Here is a 17,626-nt window from a genome sequence, read left to right as displayed (position 1 = left end):
GGGAAAAGCACAATGATAACACCAACATGGGCCAGTGAAGCGACGTCCTCCACAACTAGACTGAAGAACAAAAGGACAGCAACTTGTCTGTCCACCTTCCCCGATTGCCCAATGCTGTTTCCCCTCCCCCAATTCCCCAATTTAAAAAAAAAAATGAGTATGTGCTACCAATAACTGAGACCAGTGTTTTCTAGATAGTAACCTTAATAACAGATTAATTCTGAAAGTTCTGTAACAAGGAGGCTGTAATATTCTAATCTTTTCCCCCTGCATTTTGAATTTAAATAACTGTTTGCTGATTCTTAAGTATAACTCTACAAAGAAACTACTTTCAAAAAATATCTTATTCTGTCAAAGCTGAGTTTACATTCATTTACTGCTTTACTTTTAGCAAAAAAAAAAAAAGTATGATGCTTATAATATGAAATTATTTTCCAACCACAATATAATTAGTCAGCCATGGCTTTAATTAATTCTGTACTAGAGAACTCATTTAACATGTCCGTTGGGAAATCTCAAGGACACCACAACTGGACATTTCAAATTGACCTGTGTCCCACTAAAGGCTGCTCAGCTTTGGTAATTCTCCCAACAGCTCTACTATCCAAATTAGAGAGCCAGAAACTGGGGTATCTTCCACATTTTCCTTTTCTCCTGTATGGTTATGTCAACGCTACCTCTCTCTGTACTGACTACCACAGCTCAATCAGTCCATGTACCCCTTAAGTTTCTACAATTCTCTATTCAGTCTCCCTGTTTGTCTTTATGATTCACCCCTCTGTGCTTCCATCAGCATGTTACAAGACAAAAATCCAAACTCACATCACACTCTTGAAATCCTCCGGCATGTTACAAGTGTCCTCCTCGTTACCACCAGGCTCCTCTCTATCTGTCCAAGCCCTCACATTACACACTTTCTGCCTTAACAGCCAGACGCCCTGTGGTTTTCACCTGTTCCATCTAGCCCCCATCAATACCTCTGCAGAGGCTGTGCCATTTGGTTGCAATGTCCTGCTGCTTCTTGGCTAGAGATTCCCAACTTAAGAACAAGGATTCAGCTGCCACTAGTTCTAGGAAATTTCTTTGACAATCTCCTTCGGTGAAGTTGTTTCTCTCCTTTGGCTACTGTAGCATTTTGGGCAGCATTTACCACTATATCTGATGTATTTCACTTTGGCCTCCAGAGTTAAGACTGAGGACTTCCCAAAGGCAAGATACTACCTCTATAAATCTAAACCTACTACAGTATCTGCAGACTATTATATCTATGTTAATAGCAAGGACTGGTTAACCATGATCCATTTTTAACAGTAACCATCTCTGAAAACCAAAATCCCAAATGAGGTTGTCCAACAAGAGTTAAAGTAATACCAAGTGCTAACTGAGCTCAAGGAAGCTTAACTATCAGGATGGTATGTTTGTCCAGTCACATACGAGTTAGGGCTAATATTTATCCACACCATGTGTTAGCATACAAATCAGCTACTGTTTGGATTTTAGCTCAGTCTGAAAAGGCATTTCAAAGATTTCCAAATGCCAATGTCAAGGTACACTGCCAGTAAAATGTGTGTGGGATTCGTTTTAATGTTATGTGTATTTGTAAAACAAATGTGCAAAGACCACTACTACCTTTCATGAAACAGCTTGGGAATAGTTATATCCCCCTGCAAACCTGTCCATGAGCTCCCGAATGGCAGGGATGCCATCGCCTTTCTATTCCTAGCACACTCCAGCTACTAAATAAAAGTTCACGGAAATGACAATCACTTCTTCCAAGTTTTTGGGTGAGGCTTATGTGGAAGTGCCAAGTGACAAAGGCAGAAGGCAAGGTAAAGTTAATTAAGGTTCTTAGATAAGAAATGTATTGTTTGCCACCAATTCATTTCACTAAGAAACTATTTGAGTGTGGCCAATGCTCACTTTACTTATGTCCTATATGAAAGAGATCAAAACTTAAAGTGATTTCAGAAAGACTACCCATGTAAAGGAGGGACGCTGCATAGGTATGAAAGGTAAAAAAGGTGTTTATCCTTGTGAGTGTGGTCACAGCTATTAAATAAAGCCTGTATCCTAATGGGGGAGGTTTTCAGGTTGCCTGGTTTCACTTGTTTCATATCTCTGGATCATGAAGTGCCCAGGACAAATGTGAGGGAGCATGCTAAGCCTTGTTTCTTTGCTGCCAGTTTTAATCACTTGAGAATTGTCTACCTAATTGGTGAATTATTTCAAGTTCTTTTCTTTTCTTCCCTGAGATGTTTAATCACTTTGGAGCCAAATAACTTCATGAGGTAGTCTAACAGGGAAAAATCAAGTAAGTTTGTATTATAAGGGACTCCAGTAAGTCCTAGGGCTAGGAAATAGGGTTAAAAATTAAAAATTTAGATACTAGAACATTTAAATTTTCCATGCTAATTTGGATAATACACTATCAAAGCTATATGTATACAAATATTCTAATTTGTTGTTATAGTATGGAAAATTCAAACCTGGATATAGTGTATCTATACTGTACATTTCACTTTTTATAAAAATCACAGATTCTATGTACTATGAGTACTGCCTAATTCCTGTTATCCTCTATATCCATATGGTTTTAATGTTAACAATCCCAACTGGAAGGTCATTAATGTATAAAAAGAAATCTTTTTTTTTTTTGGTTCAAAAACCAAACGAAAGAACAGGCACATTTATTTCATATGAGTCATACTCTCTAAACCTAAAATGCCAAAACAAAAGACTAACGTGCACTTAAATATGTATTTCAAGTCTTTGTAACAGAGAAGGGAAATCATTACAAAATTTAGGAATGAGACATCATGTCACTAAAGAGAAAGCTGATTAGACAATGGCTTCCATGTTCCATCTAATGAGATCTGACTACTGAGTCTTAAAGGGTAAAGTAGAATAAACTGCAGACATTTCAGCTCCTTATACTCAATTGTTTCACTAACGAAGACTCACAGTATATATATTTTCCCTATCACTGACAACAATATTTCAGTGATAATACTGGCAGTTTAATATTGGTGATAATAACTAGACAGTGGTTTATCCTGACAGTTTAAAAAATGGAGAATAATTATAAAATACAAAACTCACTCATTTCAGGAAGAATTACACATGTAAGAATTTGAGACCCATTTCTGTTTCAGAAAGAAATAGTCAACAGGAAAATGGATTTCTGATTTTGAATTTCTGGCCCAAATTTGCCACACACTCAAAACAAATTACCTACACCCTATCAAGCTATTATAAAAACTGATGGCATTACAAGAGCGAATCCGTCTATTTCTCTAGCATGCCCAATGAAACAGAAAGAAGGTAGGGAACGAATGGTGCAGTAGGAGCAGCGAAAGGCTCAGGGCTGTGTTGCAGTACAGGCCAGAGGACAAGACATGAAGAGTGCGGCCAGCACAGAATCTTCTATATATACCCTGGTTCTGAAACCACCTGTTTGGGCCTTGGGGCTTTTCTTATTCTTTAAGTACAGCACTCTATATTTCCTAAGAAAGATGCTTAAAAATACATATAAAAAGATATTAAAAATAATAAAATTCAGTTATTCAGGTGAGGTACTTGGATTTATATTTAGGGAATGACAAAATGATATTTGACAAAGTATGGTTTATATTTAACTCTAAAAGGAGGCATAACATTTTAATATAATTTGTTACAAATTTCAGCCCAATGAGTCTTAAATATTTTTGACTCTATGACTAAGTGTTACTTAAAGACATGGCTACTCAAACTAGAATGCCACTTGATAGCCCTGTGTTAATTTTGCTAAACCAAAGACTCACAGCTGGGGCAAAAAAAAATAAAAGAACCGTTTATACTTACCAAGAAAAGCAAACATTTACTTAAAATTGCAGTATAGGCTTTTCAGTCACAAAAAGAAAAGAACAGTGATCTGGCAGTGGTCACATCTTGTGCAAAAAACTTGAGATACAAAAATGGTAACACAAGGTATGTGAGCTGCTTACATTGCAGGAAAAAGGAAACACAGTAGCTGAAATATGGCACTCCTGGGAATCAACTTCTAAACTGAACAGAATGCCTTTGAAATGATTAAATTTATTTGTGTATTAGTAAGAAAGCCCCACCACCATAAATAGTATAATATTTAAAAATTAAAAAAAAATATTTATATCTATCTAAGATAGATAGTGTATTTGTATTGTTAGACCTCTTTAAGTGGTTCAGGTTTTGCCTTTTTTTTTAATTAAATAAATGCCCATATGCTTTATAAAGTTCCACTTAATTGCAAGAGCCAACTTAAATCAAGGAATATGTTATCAAAGTTGCATAATTTCATTTGGGACTGCCAGCAGGTTAAAGTCTCAAATCAAGTCTTTAACATTAATGATCATTTTTAGTCAATGAAAAGTTAAAAAGTTCTTAAATCTTCATTATCCTCTTGAACTTGCCCTTCTAAATGATCTTCAGAATGCAATTCCTAGTTTGCAAATAAAAGAATGCAATATGCATCATACTTCAAGAAAAGACGACGATGTTGAATTAACATGCTTCTGAATCTTTTCCCTGCTTCTTTCAACCTTCTTTATAATTTCTGCCACTATGCACACTGACGAGGTGAGACCCAAAAGAAATAGCAGATCTGTAAGAGAAAATAAACTGGGTTTTACAATTCTTTGAAACTTATAGTTGCAAAGCTTACTAGCTTACAGAATCATCAAATATGATTTGACAATTAACCTATAAAAGATTAGAAGAAAAAATTACAAGAAAAAAACTTATAAAAAAATAAAAGCCTACAGTTAAGAGAATGAGTCCCCTAACTTTTCCCAATGAAGAAATGAAGTACCCTCCTTTTTCAAATCAAGTCCATCACTTTTCCTATTTCACTTTTTAAAAGAAAATTTTTATTAGAACAAATACATTAAAAATACAATTCATTTCAAATATGTAAATTATAAAGATAATATTTTCTTTACCCAGTATACTTAGGCTCTCAGTCTGAAAAACTTTCTGAAGTGGAGGAAAGTAAATAACTAATAACTGTCCCATGATGGATCCAAGAACTGCGTAGCAAAACATTTTATTACTGCAGAGTCCAATCTCAAACACAGACTTGGTCTGTTGGTAGAGGAGAGAGTTCAATTATTACTTCTTGATCACAGAAACAACTACTTTATTATTATATTAACCTCTAATTTTGAATAAGCTGGACTGAATTCTTACAATGAAAAGTACCATAAAGTCTCTTAATGTTAACTATTATTTTGAAATAATTCAGACGGAATAAGGGTAAATTTTAGAGCAGCTTCTCTTTATCAAGAAAGGGCTTTCTTTAAAAGAGTGATGAGATTAAAGACCATAGAAAGAAAGGAAACTTACTTTAGCATTCCAAAACTAAAGGAATGTTATTTGTATATGATTATTTTGCTAATCATCTCTATCCATTCATTAAGGTAGATAATCTAAAAACCTTTCTTGAAGAACGGACCTAGTTACATGTGTACTGAAAAAGTAAAGCTGCCTTTCATAAACAAAAAATGAATAGTATATCATTTTCAAAAATTCGTCTAAATTAATGACAATTCACTGTACTTGGAAAGTTCTATCATGGCAAATGGTAATAGATATAGTTAAAGATTCATAAGGTGCTCTAAAATTCAAATCAATACTCGGGCCTCAAATGGAACTCATTTTAAAAAAAAATTGATCTGAAAAAATACCACCAGGTTTTAGCCCATTATTTTCTATCAAAGTAATTTGATTAAGAAAAGGCAATCACACCTGAAGATATGACATGGGAAGATAAGTAAATTTAAAATGTCCTAAGTTTTGACACACTGATGGAAGTAATGGGAAAAGATGAATATGACAAAATTGTTCTTGTACTTGTAACAATAATTTCTTCTAAAATGAGATTAATACCATCTTGACAGAACCCATGAGGTTTGTCTTACGCTCGGATAATGTTACCTGAATGTATCATAGAACTACAGATAATAAAAGAATGGAAAGGAGAAAGATCAGGTAATAACACCTGTGATTTACTTTCATCTTCTGGTCAAAGGTAAGGCTTATCTCCCCAAATGCCACATCCACATTATGACATGTATGTAAGGCACCCATTTGTAGGAAGACTGTATCTGAGGCTGTAATCTGTGGCTACAAAATCAGACAAAACTAAAATCCCACAATCCTTGCCTACTTACACTTGGAAAGTGCTCTACCCAATTGAATCAGTCACTATGATTACCTAAGCATACCTGGGATCTGGAACTTAGTGCATTGAACATGTCAAAAAACACAAAGCATGTGAAGGTCATTGTTGTGTCTCGAGGTGTTATCACATTGTCTCGTAGCTGTCAAGAGGAAAAATGATTTTCAGTGGCTGAATTTAATGGACAAATACCTCATGTTTTTAAAAGGTTAATCTTTCTTTCCATTAGGATAAAACAGCTTTAGTGTTTTTTTAAGAGCAGTTTATTAAAAGAAAAAGTACGCTTCAAAGAAATAAAAGCTCAAAGGCCCAAAGGGCTAAGGGCAAGGGTCAGGGCCAAGGGCGTCACTACTGAAAGAAAAAGTACACTCCCAAGAGTTTGGAGCAGGCCAAACAAATGGAGCTCAAAAGGCCAGCTTTAGTCTTAAGACATAAAAACATACGAGCTACCTAAATATCCTGTATGCTATTTAAATAAGTCACCTAAAGAATAGCTGTAGTCCTCATAAAGTAAAAAGTCTTCTCACAAACTATATAATGTATAGTAAAACAACTTCTTTTTTGATAACAATGAAGTAGCTATGTCAAAGACTCAGGTTTCCTAACTCCTCCCTAAATTTTCATGTATTTGTATCTGATACGCCTCTGCAGATTTAAATTACTCTAATAAATGAATCAGAAATTCTATTAACCCATAAATATTGAAATTAAACTATTTTTTAAATTGTTTTCATCTTTTTTCAAAGAGCTCTCCTAACTTTCAGTGTTCCATTTAACACACAAAAATAACAGTGTCCTACGATACAGAATGTATGTTAATAAAGCAGCTTATCCAGTGAATATACCTCCCGCCAGAAGACAAACAGAGTCCCACAAACAATGATTATTGATGAAACAAGTATTTTAAGTATCAGGTTTTTGGTCAAAATGCTGTCCTTCCAGTTGCGTGGAGGTTTACGAATGACATCTTTATCCACTGGTTCTACTCCAAGGCTTCAAAACAAACAGAAAAGTGAATTACTTTAAAGTTTTAAAGTTTAAATTTGTTACTTTCACAATTTGATTAACCTCAATTATCCAGAAAACTAAGTTCTTTCTTATAAAAACAAACTAAAGAAAATTTTGGCTATGATTACTCAAAAATAACCACAAATTTACTTGGCAGTTTGATAGGAGGCTGATAGTCAAATTTCAAAAAATTGTCCAATTTCATTTACATGTAAGTTTAGTTATTTCAAATGGTCTGAAGTACATGATCTACCAACTGGACTTTGAAATATCTGTCATGCAAGAAGTTTCGACTACAATGATTTGTTGTAATGGCCACTGACATGTATCTACTCTGTGTTGGGAAGTGACATCTATGGCCCCATTATTATAAAAGAAAATACTTAGAATACTTAGGTCCTTCAACACTTTTCCAAAGACTCTAACATTGACAACAGGGCTTAGATAATAACACTAAACTCAAAGATTTCTCCATTCATACCAGAATTAGAAACAAAAAGCTTCCTTCTCCTGAGGCTTGTACTGACCTGTTCTCAACTTAAGGCTGGGCATCTAATACCGTGTAAAGGCTCAGATCCATAAGGCATGAATGAGTGCCCCAAGAAAACAAATGATATGCACACATCAATCTATAACAAACATGTTGCTGCAAAGGTTTCTAATGCTATTCATGAATGAAGTCTTAAAACTTAATTATCAGGATATCATGCCTTCTTTGTCTTTCTAGTTTAAGAAAAAACTCTTACCTCTGAGCTGGCGGTCCATCCATGATAATATTGATCCACAAAATCTGCATGGCATTGAGAGGATTAGGAAAGTTCATTAATGTAGCCAATGAGATTAAAGTTAATGCTGCTATACTCCTGTTGAAAAAAGAGTCAATTTTTAAAATTCTATCAGCATAGTATAATTCTTACTAATTTTCAGATATTGAATTTTTAACATTAAAAAATGTTACCACTGTGCTTTTAAAGAAAGCCTATATTTTCAAGTAACCTGTGCTTCATTCCTGCGAATATTTTGAAGCCAGGAGTTAACCCTTACAATCCACAGTATTTTAAAAAAGGATTTTCAAGATGTTTAGATAAAAACAATAAATGGATATTTTTTTAAATTGAATTCAGAATAGCTGTTGTTACGTAACAGTTAACAGTTTCAAGAATATTGTGGTAACTGTTTTTTGACTATAGAAAAGCCCTTTTAGTTTTGGAAAAGAATACTAAGAGGAAACATTAAGATTTGCCACCCCTTCCTTAGTTATTAAATAAACCACAAAGGTTTATATATTATGATGGCGACATAGATAAATCATCACATTTAGCACCTATTAATCATGCCATTTTTTATTTTAGAATTTTCATTTGGAAAACTTACATATGAAACAACCCTCAGAAAGAGAGCCCAGAAGCTTCTAGGCATTCTGCTTGAATTCTACTTTTCATCTAATTTATCTATAAGACCTATGATGACAAATTTCTTACAAACTTACGTGCTCAGCTGGAATCTAACAAAATTTTTAATGTTATTATAAATCCCTTTACCCTCTTCAATTGCAGACCTGAAATTAAAAAAAAAAAAATTAAGTGAGAAAATATCACACAAAAATAAAGATATATCTTTACTAAAACACCATGGAACTAATTTTGAAAACAAATTTCCAATTGATATGACACATACATCACTGAAAGAATCTATTCTTTTCTTCACGTAATTAAGATTAGAAAAATATATGGAAACATCATTCTAGCAAGGAATTAAAGTCAAGCCTGCCTGCTAAGCTCCACCTGAACTAATTTCATTATACAATATTAAAATTCTTATTCTTAAGAAGATATTTCAAGCTAAAATCACATATTGTCTTTCTACACAAGAGATAATACTACATACTTATAATACTACAATAATGATCTTCTTTACCCACATTTATTTTTCTTAAAGGTACAAGATGAATGTATGGTAAAGGGGTACATTAAATGTATATCAGGAAATAAATATCAATGAAATATATACGAATTATAAAATTGAAGCTACCTGTTGCTCCTATACACAATTAGATACGTGTTGTAGCAGAATTATATAAGGAAAACGGTTTACAAAGATTCATTTAAATTCTGTCATTCATTTCATTGAATCTAGGAAAATATGTGTTTTTTTTAAACAATTTGTTCTTTCTTTCAAGATTTTTAGACAATTCTAAGAATGGAAAAAAAGTCTTATTTCCTTGTAAGAGCTTGGGAATTCGGAGTCCTGAGCTCCCACACGCTCCTCTTTGGGCCACAATGGCTTAATGAAGCACCATGAGGGATATAATTAGCATGTGTCACTGAACTAAGACTCAGATTGGTACATAGGTGATTATCAAAAAAAAACAGGATTCAGCTGATCCCCACCTGAACAGCGTGAAACTGACACCACCAGGTATTACATAAGAATCTTAAATCAACTAGAAATTGTGGCTGAAACAGACAAAGCTCCTAGAACTTCACAAATTGCATCCTTGACAATGTGATCAATTACTGATATAAAGAAATAAGTATGGATGGGAACTTGATTATTTTTGATACTTAGTGTAAGGCCATGCATATTTATATTTCTAATAGCCTGAATTCAACTAGAATAAAGGCCCAATGAAGGTTCACTGCTGTACCACCATACTTACGGCCCAAAAATGTGACACTTGATTGGTACTCAGTAAATATTTCTTAAATGAATGGTCCTGCCATTTATAAATAATTTTCTCCAAAATTACACATTATGACATAAAATAAGATTAATTGATATAGTAAAATAGTTTAGTTCATCCAATGTTTAAATACTGCTAATTCTTTTCCACTTGAATTATCTGCCGATGGGGTGCAAGAAAAGATGGGAGAAGATTCTCTGATGTGAATCAGAGAACACTGAAAATCAGTATTCAGTGGAATAATGAAACAGAACTTACATTATGGTTTGGAAATCGTCATCCACCAGGATCATGTCCGCTGCCTCTTTGCAAACATCTGTGCCAGTCTGACCCATTGCGACACCAATGTCTGCAGCCTTCAGAGCAACTGCATCATTTACTCCATCTCCTGTCATGGCTACAACCGACCCACTCTTCTGTAGAGACTATAGTGGGGGAGGGAAAAGGGTGGAGGGAGGAATTCTGATGAAAATGTTGCTTCCACACAGATAAAAGGATAAATGAATTCTATTTTTTTCGCATAATTACAATTAGAAACAATATAGACCATCAATTTTTCAATATATTTCAACATACTGAGATCTTAAGATAAAGCTTAGAAAAAGCTGCTATTAATATTAATATTCCCATGTGTGAGAACTATACGTGTAAACTCTGATCTAGAGTCTATACAGTGTTCCTCAGGGGCAATTTTGCCTCCTTGTAGACATTTGGCAATGTCTGGAGACATTTTTTATTGTCATGACTTGGGAGGTGCTACTGGCACCTAGAGCATAAGGGTCAATGATGCTGCTAAACATCCTAAAATACACAGGACAGCCCCTTACAATAAAGAATTATTCAGTCCGAAATGTCAATAGCGAAAAACTGAACTAATACAATGGAGGACTATGGTGATTAATGACTTGAGTCCATTAACTAATGGATACTATGTCAGTTGCTCTGTATATATTTGAGTACCGTATTATGCTGTGTATAATGCGCTCCCATGTACTAAGTGCACCCACGTTTTTGGCCCCAACTTTCAGGGGGAAAAAATCTTGTTTTAGTTTTTCAATTTAAAGTTTTATTTGTTTACATTTAGGTACTTGTTTTTCTGTATTATAAAGGAATTTTAGCATTTATTTTTTAACATATTATGGTACAAAAAATTTTATGTACAGGTAACACATTTACAATATTTACGCATCACAGAAGGCCAAGAACTCTTTGTTGTTGCAAGTTTGTCAAAAGTTCAACAACACCAATTATCGTATCCCAGGGTATTATTTTGTATACAGATATCGTTATTGATTTCTAGACTTATACTTTTAACTTATAGCATAAATAAAAGAATTAAAAACATTTATAGAGATTATGAATTAGTACTACCCATGTATAATGCGCATACTTATTTTTCCCTCACAAATTTGGGCCAAAAAGTGTGCATTATACACGGCAAAATACGGTACTTAGTATACATAACCTTTTAAATATTCACACATAACATTTTTTTCTTGATGTATTTATTCAGTTTCTAAGTAATTGCTGCTATTCACACTGGGAAGATTTTGCTATGAACTCCTGTCAGAATATACTTCTACATCATTCAATTGTTTAAAGAAGGCTGTATTTGCAGATATCTAATTGAAGTTTCCTTCTACATCCTTCTTTGCTAATTAAATTCTCTATTAGTATTTCAATTTCAGGTTCTAAAAAGAGAAAAAAAATCACCCTCTTTGCATCATAGTACTTCTGACTTTAATGCTCTATCAAGTACTCCTAGTAATGAAAGACAAGCAGCCGCATCTTGGATATAGAGATTAAACAATCTGATTCTTAGAAACCCACCTTAATAATTTTCATCTTGTGCCTTGGGCTAGCTCTGTAAAATACCGCAACCTGTTAAAATACAAGGTACATTAAAAATCTTCAATGTTAAGGAATATCAGAATAACCCATGCACTTATAACAATGATTTTTTAAATTATCAATTTAAACTATATTTGCTAGAGATTAAGCTTAAGCAATATGCCATATGTTTGTTAAGACACTCATTTGACACAGTCATTTCAAACTTTATCAAAGGAAATACACAACCAAGTTACTGATTTATCCTCTTATGTTCAAGCTCTGAAGAGAAAACAGCCTTATTTTTGAAATGTTTCAGAGTAAGAGAAAGGAAAAACTCTCTTGCTACTGTTTACTCATGACACTGGCATACAACTAAAATGGCCTCTTCCCTTTGTTGCCTTCAGGGAAGATAAAGAACAACTATTTCTCAATGTCTGTAGGACACCACTACCACCACCACCTTTTTTTTAGTGTCAAGTGTCTGCTCATTTTCTTTTATTCAGGAAATTTATTAGGATCTATTCCACTACATCTCCAACTGCTCATGTGAGCTTATCTCTTCAAACTATATATTTAATCCCTTTTTCTGATCCCATCTCCTGGCCTCCTGAAACCTTTTCACTGTGCCCCAAAGTCAGTCATCAGTCATCAACAAAATTCCCTGTAACCTCCCCTCTTTTCCACATTGCTCTAATTTAATTTTTCCACAAAACATGGGCCATCCCTATAGTCCTCTCAAACAGTACCATGACAAGAGCCTGCGGGGGAGGGGTAGGTATCCTCCATTCTCCCTTCTTTATTCATAAAACCTCAGTTTTTAATGTTATGTGCAACTGTACTTCCCTCTAACTGCAGGCATTCTCTGCTCCAGAGGTCACTCCCCCACGTTTCACAAAGATTTAAGCTTCTGCATCACTGTCACTCTCTCCAACACTTCCAAGTCATGGTGATTTTAATATCCATATAATACACACCATTTTTTTCCCCACTCTTCTAGAGGATTCATTCATACTAGTTTTCTCTCCTCATACTTCCAATTTATCCATTATTCCAACCTTACTCTTGGCTGAAAACCTTGTTTCCTACTTCAAAAACAAACACAAAAAAAAACAGAATCAGAAGAGAAATTGCACAATTCCCAGCATCCAGTATCTGTACCCAGGCACCATCCTTGCCTTCTCTCCTTTTACTACAGATGAACTGAATATGCTCCTAGTAGGTGAAATGTTCTACCTTCTTACCTATTTAACATCATTGCTCCAGAAATTCTACCCCTCTTACATCAAAATTTTTCCTCACTACTGCATCTTTACCTTTAACTTACAAACATGTTGTTACTCCTTTCATTTAAATAAAAACAAAAACTTCCCTTCCCATTTCAGCTGCCACTTTACTTTTCCCCTTTATAGCAGACTCCTCTAGGGAACTGCCCATCCTTGCTGTCTCCCATTTCTCTCTTCCCGTTCTCTCCTGAATCCATTTCAACCAAGTTGTTAACCCCACCACTGCACTGAAACCCCTCCCTACTCAAGAGTACCAGAGACCACCCCACATGGTTAACAACACTAACGGTCATTTCTCGTCTGACTCAACCCCGCAGCAGCACCCTAACAGAGCTGCTAACTCCCTCCTTCCGAAACACTGTCTTCTCTTGGGTTCCATGACCACCCTATACTGTTTCTGGTCTTCCTCCTACCTTTCTGGCTGCTCCTCTTGTGCCCATTCCTCTGGACCTCCCTGAAGTCTGAATGTTGGAAGTATTCCAGGACTTAGTTCTTACTCTTCTCTATAAGAAGTCAAAGATCCCCTACTTCTCCCTAGGTGAGCTCATCCAGTCTTACAGACTTGGATTTTATTGATACTCGTATGCATTTTTATCTCCAGCCCAGACATCTCTTCTGAAATCCAGATGGATGTAACGAACCCACCTACCTACTCCATATTTTCTTGGATGTCTCATCTCAGACTTAAACATATCCCAAAATGAACCTGTTATTTCCCCAAAATGTGGTTCCTCAAATCCTCTGCTAATAACAAGTACATCCTTGCAGTCGCTCAGACTCTAAATGTTTGGAGCCAGCCTTGATTCCTCCTTTTCTCACATATGCCACAGACAATTTAATGGCAAATCCTATTGGCTCCATTCTCAAATATAACCAGAATATGACTACCTTACTTACTCTAAACCCAGTGCCAACACCCTGTGCCAATATCTCTGAATTGATTTTTTAAATTTCGGCCCTTGCCTCCTACTGTCTATTCTCAACCCAGTGGCTAGAATGAAACTGTTAAAACAAAAGTCAAACCACATCTGTCCTCTGCTCAAAACCCTCCACCATCTCTTCCAGAACGAATGCTACAGTCTTTTATTATCTATCCCAAGTCCCCATGAAGTATATGTCCTCTCCCCCCTCATTAATTTTTTTCTCACTCCTCACTGTTTCAGAAATATGCGAGGCACACTGGCCTCAAGGTCTTTGCCCTGTGTTCCCTAGATGTGGAATGTTCTTTCCTTAGATATTATATGGACTGCCCTTTTGTCAAATAGTACCTTCTCAGTGAGGCTTTTTTCTAGTCATGTTATCTAAAAATTTTAATTCCCTCCTAATCTTTCATCTCTCTCTTCCCTGCTTTTTTCCAGTGCTCTTTAGCACTTATCTAACATAATATATACATTTACTTAAACTATAAGTTCCCTGAAGGCACAGATTTTTGCCCTGTACTTCCAATGCTCTATAAATGAATACAAAATGAACAAATAAATGATTGAATGAATCTTAATACCATCATAAATACTGTTCCCAGATTATATCCCAATTTTAATAAAGGTCTAAAACAAAAGAGGATTGTTTTCTTAAGCAAAAGACTTAGTTTAACTGTAATATCACGTTACTGATTATCCCTAGGTCCTCCAGGTACCATGATTTGCATAACTTATATTTGGAGAATCTTCTTCCTTGTAAAAAAGTTCAAAAACCAATTCAGAAACTTTTTAATGTGTCTTTAAAAATGACTGGTTACCTTCTAAGTGAAATTCTACATTACTGCAGAAATTATTCATGTAGCACACAGCACTGAAGAACAAGAGTGTTGAGCAAAGGCTGCGGATATTAAGAATATTTAAATAAAAGCTAATTACAAATATTCAAGTTGTACAGAGTAAAATTTTGCCTTTGTTCTGCTGCAAATCATTTGAATCAATGCACATGACCATCTTATAGTCACTGCAGGTTATTACTGACAATGGCAGTCAGGATGACAAGCCAACTATTGGACTGAAAGAGTATTTATTATATAATTAACAAATTACTTGACATGCATCCAGTACATCTATTACTTAAGATTTAAGCATTTCAAAGCTTTGATGACAACTCAAAAGTAACAGCAGCCACTGTGAGACTAAGCACATCTCAGTGCAAAGCTGAAGACTCACTTAGTATTTTGCATGTGGTGCATAACACTGCAGAGTAAACTGGTTCTTAAAGTACCAGAATGAGCAGGTCAATCTTTTTAGTTGAGTAAAAATATTGAAATCTAGTGGACAAGAAATTATGGCCTGAAGAAATTAGGTATTTAAAAAAAAAGAACTTAGGGGCCAGCTGAGTGACTCATTGGTTAAGAGTTTGCTTGGGAGCCTGAGCCCTGAGCAGCAGAGCTGCTGGTTCAGATCCCACATGAGGGCCAGTGACACTGCCCTCTACAGCTAAGATGCTGAACAACAACTCGACCTGGAGCTGGGCTGCTGTGAGTCACCGGCAACGGCGTAGGCTGCAGCCCCTGCTGCAGTGGGCTGCCGTAAGCTACCGTGAGTGGCCGACAGCCAGCGAGAGCTACCATGAGCCACCATGAGCGGCCGTCCAATGGCCGGTGACTGATCTGCCTCGCTCAGGAAGAGCGCAATGATAATACCAACATGGGCTAGTGAAGCAACGTCCTCCACAACTAGACTGAAGAACAAAAAGACAGCAACTTATCTGTTCCCCTTCCCCCAATTTCCCAGCGCTGTTCCGATCCCCCCAATGCCCCAATAAAATCTTTAAAAAAAAAAACTTAGAAATGACTAAAAATTGAATTATATCTCTATATCACAGAGCTAAGATTAAACTTGAAGGCAAGTGAATTTTGTCTATTAACAATACTTTCACCTTTATGTCTGTTTTTCAGCCTAAAAAAAGGGAATATACTGATTAAAGGTAAACACATCATAAAATCATTACAGTCTGGGAGCAGGAAGGGAGCAGATAGGATGAGGACAACAGGATGGGAAAAAGAAGAACTTTGTCAGAAAAGGAGAGTGTTTAGAGAATAATATGGGAGGAAAAGGTAAAAATCATTAAGGGGAGGGGAAGAGCTATGTATTTTCAGGAGACTGCAAAAGGATTTTTCTCTTTTCATGGGTCCTTATTTTCAGTTTCATATTCTGTGTCAGTACTCACAGTTTTTTTGATCAACATTAACAGAGAAGGTGTACTAGGGAAAAAAACTTATGAAAAGAATAAAGTAGAAAAATATTAAAGGCGAGGTTAATGAAAAATATGTGTTCCTGGCATTAAAATAACCTGCCAAAGGTCCCCAAATCATCCAAGACAGATAAAAAGACACCTGATGTAGTGAAGAAAAAATAGGTGACTGAAATAAGTATTTACAACCTACCAAAAATTCAGCAGTACACAAATTTAGGTTAACAGGTTTGACAGAAATATAAATGGCGGTACTGCTATGAAAAACAAAAAACAAAAGAGGATGTCCAGTTTTATCAATGGGAAATTTAGGACACACTGAAGAAATCATACACAAAAAACAATAATAACTCCCAAATGGACTTTATAAATAATTAAGCAAAATTCAGCTTCCATACTACTGTTTAACTGGTTCCTAGTCAAAAGGACAGAGCAACGTTAAGAGATTTGAAATGTGTGATTAAATTATAGAAAGAGAAAGCTAAAAAGTATTTTAATGAGGAACAGAATTAATATGATTTAGAATATGTGGGTAAACCTTAGTGAGCTAGCAACACAGAAGAAAAGTTTTGTTTTTAACACTAATAAAAGAAAAGCTATTCAAAGCGATCTGAAGTAAAAACATAAGACCAAGAATACATGTTGGCTATAAGAGAGTTACATAAACACAAGATGAAGCGGAAAAAAGACAAAGATGTGGCTGTGGGGTGGGGATACTGGCAGGTGGCGGGGCGGAGTCTAGCTAAGCTCAAAGGACTAAAAAACATTCATTAATATTATTAAAATACCAGGAAGCAAGCCCTGCTATTTATGGAATTCCTCTTTAGGATGACTTAAGCAATTCAATGAGTTTCTCACATGGCTTAGGTTTTATATTATTTTAGAGTCTTTAGAATAACATCAGGGTATCGGCCATAATTAATGCACAAAAACTCTTATTTGAAAAAGACCAATAATGTAGTTTATCTAGCTTGACGAGGTAATTTGTAATTTGTTTCCTTCTCTAACAACCTTTAGGTTTGTTTTCAGATCACTGGCATTTTTATCAAAGAGCCAGAGAGTGAGTGAACTGAAGAAAGCAAATAAAATGAAATTTCAAATCTGTCAGCTTTACTACTTGTGAGCATCTCTGGGAAAAGGTTTGGAAGAAAAGGTTGAACAAAGGTCTAATGGGGAAATGTTTAATTAACTGTAGATTTCACATATATTTACTAGTGTACTTTCTGTCCCAATACTCCCAGGAACCTAATACAAGATTTACTCTTTCAGAAACAAATGTCAGAAAGAAACCTCCAGGGTAGGACACATAAAAAGTCCCGTTCAAATATGAAAGCACCTTCTCCTCTAAACCTGAAACAAAGCAAACGCCCACACTGCTAGCATATGCTCGCGTATGAAAACAGCATTCATGAGTGTCTAGAGCTTGAAAAAGAGAAAGAGAAAACGTGG

The 17,626-nt window shown here is 35.3% G+C and overlaps 1 protein-coding gene across 4 annotated transcripts in view; it reads right to left on the bottom strand.

Annotated features, from left to right (window-relative positions):
• Positions 1-2,581: 2,581 nt before the first annotated feature.
• ATP2C1 (ATPase secretory pathway Ca2+ transporting 1) overlaps positions 2,582-17,626 on the bottom strand; it is a 116,899-nt gene continuing 101,854 nt past the window's right edge. For 2 of the 4 annotated variants that reach the window (XM_019628916.1, XM_019628917.1), the window contains 8 exons: positions 11,715-11,765; positions 10,143-10,309; positions 8,691-8,759; positions 7,948-8,064; positions 7,039-7,186; positions 6,240-6,335; positions 4,956-5,097; positions 2,582-4,618 (listed from right to left, as the gene is read on the bottom strand). In XM_019628916.1, the coding sequence (XP_019484461.1) occupies positions 4,488-4,618; positions 4,956-5,097; positions 6,240-6,335; positions 7,039-7,186; positions 7,948-8,064; positions 8,691-8,759; positions 10,143-10,309; positions 11,715-11,765 (921 nt within the window). In that variant the 3' untranslated portion in view covers positions 2,582-4,487. The remainder of the gene's footprint in view (positions 4,619-4,955; positions 5,098-6,239; positions 6,336-7,038; positions 7,187-7,947; positions 8,065-8,690; positions 8,760-10,142; positions 10,310-11,714; positions 11,766-17,626) is intronic. The other 2 variants (XM_019628919.1, XM_019628918.1) reach the window with 2 other exon arrangements.

This window comes from Hipposideros armiger, unplaced genomic scaffold, assembly GCF_001890085.2.
Source record: "Hipposideros armiger isolate ML-2016 unplaced genomic scaffold, ASM189008v1 scaffold_818, whole genome shotgun sequence".
Classification (NCBI taxonomy): Eukaryota; Metazoa; Chordata; class Mammalia; order Chiroptera; family Hipposideridae; genus Hipposideros; species Hipposideros armiger.
Note: the sequence above shows the minus strand (reverse complement) of the source record. Positions and strands in the feature narration are given on the sequence as shown.